Below are 5,523 nucleotides of genomic sequence, written 5' to 3'. Positions count from 1 at the left end.
TTTGCCGGTGCGATCTATGCCAATAATTATGGCCATTAAGGTATGCAATTGAATGTAGTAGAATGGTATACATATCACGCCAGCCATTCAACTGTTATGGTCGATTTAGTGAAAAATATCCGATCACAAAAAACACGTTCAATTCTATTGTAAAATTGTTACTTCAATTTTCTACCAACTTTATAATTTCCGGACAATTTTATATAACCCAATACAAACTATTGATGATTACTACCACTAGATGTGATTACAATTGTAATCCACTTGTCTAAATTTGAAAAGAGTGAAATATCAATGCTGCCTGTACAACCTCGTCAATAAGTTGTAACACCCTATTAACTGCTTGTAACACGTACATATGCAGTATTCCTAAGTTGGGACAACCATTTAATGTCTCGTTCGCAAAATATAGTTACACATCATTCATCAATCTCATTCTCGGGGGAGGCGACGTCAGCGCGAAGTTGCAATCCCTGGGTGTTATTTCTTCCCTGAAATGCGTAACGATGGTAAATCAGCAATATTATTAATGAAACATACGATTAATGATATACGATATCCAAGTCTCCAATTAACAACAGTACACAAATATGTGCTGTAACGATAAAAGTTTATCACCTGGGGTGAAGGTGCAAATACATGATATGCATCAACATCACAGTGTGTTAAAAGTGCTGCACGCTCCTCCTACATTACATAGTATAAGTAATCGACAGTCAACAAATCATTACCAATCCCTATATTGCTCACTTAAAAAGTTAAATTGGACTAGACATTATAATAAAAATGATATATCAGACCATTAAGACATCTCTTACAGAGTTATACTTGGAAAAAATAGAAAATCTGGGATGCATCCATTCTGTAGGGACACTTGTAGGAGGCCCCTGATTAGCCAAACGGTGAACCTTCGAATAATAAAAAATAATATGTTATTAAAGCGAGCATACGTTAACTACATAATTTGCATGATTTGACAGCTTTCGGGTGCCCACCATTACAATACTATAAAAAAAGGGTTAATATCAGAAACCTCCCTTGAGGTTTCTTCTAATCACACCTAGAACCCCTCATGTTTTCGAAATCACACTTAGCACCCCTGGAATGACAACTTTGGTATCATTGTCCGCCCCTCATTATTTTTATTCCACTTTTACCCGCAATGGTGAACTCTATTTATGTAGAGTTAATTTCGGAAACCTCCCTTGAGGTTTTCCCTAAATTATGTAAAATTATTATGTAATTATGTAATATTTTTTGTACAAAGTGTAATTCTAATTGAACTATTTGTAAAATTTATCAACACAAATACGATTATTACATATTGGACTCATATGTACACTAACAACTTATCAGACTTCTATTGTAACGATGTACAAGAAATTTACATAAAATTACAAAATGTTCAAAAAATGTTACACGATTTAGGGATGGTTGATCTAACAATTGTTCCTATCCCACTCCCTAATATTAAATAGCTATAGAGTTTCCAGTGATGTTGACTTTTGGCAATGGACATAGTGCCATTGCCAAAATTGCAATTTCTAAGTGAATAATAACATAATCTAAAAGAGGTTTAAAGATGATGGGAATTCATGAGTATATAGCATTAGCAATCCATTTTTACTTGATAATAGGGTATCGCAATATTAATAACTTACAAACTCCATTCGACTAGGATGCACAAAAAGCTATTTATACGACCTCATTTTCGTAAAAATGGAAGAGCAAGTTTATTTACAACTACAATCACATATTGAAACTATTGCTGCCATTATGAGAATCCATAGTCACATTTTTTTTATCACCGTTCAGATCAATGTAACATTTTTTAAACAATGTGTAACTTTATGTGAATTATTTGTAAAACTTAATAACAGAAACACAATCTATTATAAAGATGTACAACAAGCTTACATAAAATTACAAAATGTTCAAAACATGTTACACTGCTTAAGAACGATTTTGTAGTGTTACAAAAGTTGGAGGGATGTGAGTTACATAAATAGAGTTCACAAGGAGGGTAAAACTGATTACAAAAATAATGAGGGGCTGATAATGATACCAAAGTTGTCATTTCAGGGGTGCTAAGTGTGATTTCGAAAACATGAGGGGTTCTAGGTGTGATTAGAAGAAACCTCAAGGGAGGTTTCTGATATTAACCCTAAAAAAAAGGTAGCTCTACTACACGAATAAGAAGGTCTTTATTTTAACTACTAAATATATACATACCGTTTCACTTTCATCGATATTCGGAGCAATAGCGTTTGGAGGGCCATTCACTGTCTGGCTCATTGAATGCGTCTACGAGTTTCGTATGGACCAAATCATTGTATAAGACAATCAAAATAGGTATATCAGGAGGGATGACAGCCGTAACAACATTATCACACAATGTAAGATCAATGTAACTATTGATGCTGTTAGAAACATCCAAATAAAAGCAACGGTCATGTCCGTTTTATACTAACCGAAACAGAGTCAGTAGATGAACGACATCCCATAAACATGTATTCCTCAATTGAAACCGATGTCGGCTCCGATTCTGAGGCCTACAGTATTGACACGGCAATAATATTATTTCATCATGAATGATACCTAAACTTTAGTTAATAGCATAACGATAACTTAGTTTTAGCATAAATGTTCCCCGAGTACCAAAATTTGATCCATACCGTAGTCTGTGTAGTCCTTGATAATCTAGATTTTCTTTTTACTCTGTCAAATTTATTGATCCAACTTCGCATCACTCTACTTTTCTTCCCACCACCTCGTTTTTTAATGCCTCTTGCGACTACTGCCTCCCCCATTTCATTCACAATTTCAATTTTATCCCGTTCCTCCATATTCAGATTTTTTTGATTTTGCAAAGGTTGCTCTTCACTTTCTGAGAGGAGGAGCTCAACTCTCTTTGCCAAATCGGATATGACAGTGATTGCTACTTTGCTGGTGTCCTCCGACATTGCTGCTCGAGTTGCGACCTTAATCATGGCTGGAGCGAGCTCCCGATAACGAGTTGAAATCATTATTTTAGGATCAGCCACAACTTCCCGTCTTCGCCGATCAAAACAGTCTCCAGCCCGAGCTCTTTTTGTCCATCGCCTCTTAATGTATTCAGGAGGAATTATTTTTATGCCCACAGTATCAAACACCTTCAACGCGTGCCCACATAAAATGCCTTCATTCTCGTATTTTTTGCAACTACAACGTACACTTAGATCATTCCGATTGAATACCACTATTCTTTCAGGTCCTCCATCATACCTCATGACCGCAAACTCCACAATCATCGCTGCATCTTGCTGTCTCAATATAACCATAGCTGTTGACTCGCCATATTCATTTTGGAATGCAACAAATACGGTTGGTGAATACGTCTCTGATGCATGCACGAGCATAGGTGTTTGCCTTAACCCGACCATGGGGAGCTTTTGCCTCATTTCATATTCTGCGATCAGTTCATTATGTCTCTTTTCATCAACCACCCGATTGAAATGTCTAAAGAACTGCACAAGGTCATGATCCAGTTTCAAATGGTTTTTAATTGCTGCATTTAGGCTTTCGCTAAGTTGGGTGCTTCGCATTCCCGCGGTCCATCTTTCTTTCATCATGCACCTTGCCCATTTATCACGAATTCTGTACAACCCGGAGAGCCATTCATTATTTTCAAGATTGTGTTTCTTCACCATCGCCTCCCACACCCTATTGAATTGTTCCACTTCTTCAAACTCATACATGCATGCACCAAACATGTATGGAAGATCACTATTTTCCTTGTAGTGATTGCCAAGATGTTTCATAAAATTACGCCTTATGTGAAACGTACATAGACCGTGAAATGTTTCAGGCATAACAACTGAAAGAGCGGCTGCCATGGCATGATCTTGGTCGGTTAGTATGGTACTTGGACGCTTTCCGCACATTGCTTCTAGAAATGTACCAAACACCCATTTGAAAGAATCTATAGTCTCATCATACATAAGGGCAGCACCGAATATCACAATTTGCCTATGTTGGTTAAAACCCACAAACACTCCAAGTGGCCGGTATTCTTTATTTGTTTTGTAGGTTGTGTCGAATGTGACTACGTCTCCAAAAAATTTGTAGTCAATTAACATTCCTGCATCAGCCCAAAAGATATTCGTTATCTGCTCTTCACAGTCCAGCTGTACGGCATGAAAAAACGATGGATTCTCGAGTGTTTGCTCTTGAAAATAATTCAGCATGCTACCTGCTTCTCCATATTTCAAACTCCTTTCCCGTCGAGTACGAAGATATCGTTTCAGGTCTTCCCGAGTATATCCCACATTTCCCATCCCACCTGCCTCCTTTCCCATAAGCTCATGACTCTGTTTCAATGAAAGCCCAGCGTCCTCGCTTATTTCAGCTTGGAATCCTTGAGCCTCGCTCACTTTTCTTTGTGATGGCATCATGTGCGCACATTGAACAATGTGCAACTCATGGTTATGCTCTAAGACAATGTCATGCACACGGTACTTCATTGTTCCTCTAAACAACACGATAACCATTTTAGCTCCACACCCTGTTTTCGTCGGCGCTCGTGTCCTCTTTGGCATCACATCACCTTCGTACTTGCGCTTTACACCTTCCTTGCAGCAACTATATCTCCTAGACGTGGTCACGCCGTCTTTGTCTTTATTCAGATAGTCTTTACGTACACTAAAACCCATTTTAAAGGCATATTTGTTGTAAAACTGGTACGCATCCTCTTCGCTGTTGAACTCCATTCCTAATTCAGGGGTCCCATCTTCTGCCAATTTGCTGCAATCCATTACTTCTGATCCTGCCAATTATGCATCAAACACCCTAATTTGCAACACTTCATGAATAGTATGTACATAAACGACAACATATATGTATATTACCATTCATAATGTGTTATGAATCATACATTACTCGTATACCAAATTCTATTATTACGCTATCAATATGATTAATGATTCACATCACCTTACTTTTACTCTAAGACAATCTGTGTACAAATACAACTCCATGTACACTAACTTATACGGATTGTAATGTATTGGTCACACGATGTAAGTCTATTTTAACTGTATGTACATCCACGCTGGTGATTATATTTTGATTCTAGATTCTTTAGCTCACTGGACCTTATGTCATTCGTTAATGACAACCGCATAAAATAGACTAAATAGTCTTTGTCTTTATTTAAATAGTCTTTGCGTACACTAAATCCCATTTTAAAGGCATATTTGTTGTAAAACTTGTACGCATCCTCTTCCATGTTGAACTCCATTCCTAACTCATGAGTCCCATCTTCTGCCAATTTCTCTACAATTCATTACTTCTGCTCCCACCAATTATGCATCCAACACCATAATTTACAATAGTTCATGAATAGTATGTATGTAAACGACAACATAAGTGTGTATTACCGTTTATAATATGTTATGTTACACACATTACTCGTATACCAAATTCTATTATTACTCCCATCGATATGATTAATGATTCACATCACTTTACTTTTACTCTAATACA

General features: G+C 37.0%; 1 protein-coding gene across 1 annotated transcript; it reads right to left on the bottom strand.

Annotated features, from left to right (window-relative positions):
* Nucleotides 1-419: 419 nt before the first annotated feature.
* LOC140021289 (protein FAR1-RELATED SEQUENCE 5-like) lies at nt 420-4,793 on the bottom strand. Its single transcript, XM_072072054.1, has 6 exons — nt 2,676-4,793; nt 2,472-2,552; nt 2,233-2,304; nt 801-908; nt 619-687; nt 420-491 (listed from the first exon to the last, which is right to left on the bottom strand). The coding sequence occupies exons 1-6, from the start codon at nt 4,791-4,793 to the stop codon at nt 420-422; spliced, it is 2,520 nt and encodes an 839-aa protein (XP_071928155.1).
* Nucleotides 4,794-5,523: the final 730 nt, after the last annotated feature.

The sequence above is a fragment of the Coffea arabica genome, chromosome 11e, assembly GCF_036785885.1.
Source record: "Coffea arabica cultivar ET-39 chromosome 11e, Coffea Arabica ET-39 HiFi, whole genome shotgun sequence".
NCBI lineage: Eukaryota > Viridiplantae > Streptophyta > Magnoliopsida > Gentianales > Rubiaceae > Coffea > Coffea arabica.
This window is presented reverse-complemented; position numbering and strand designations above follow the sequence as displayed.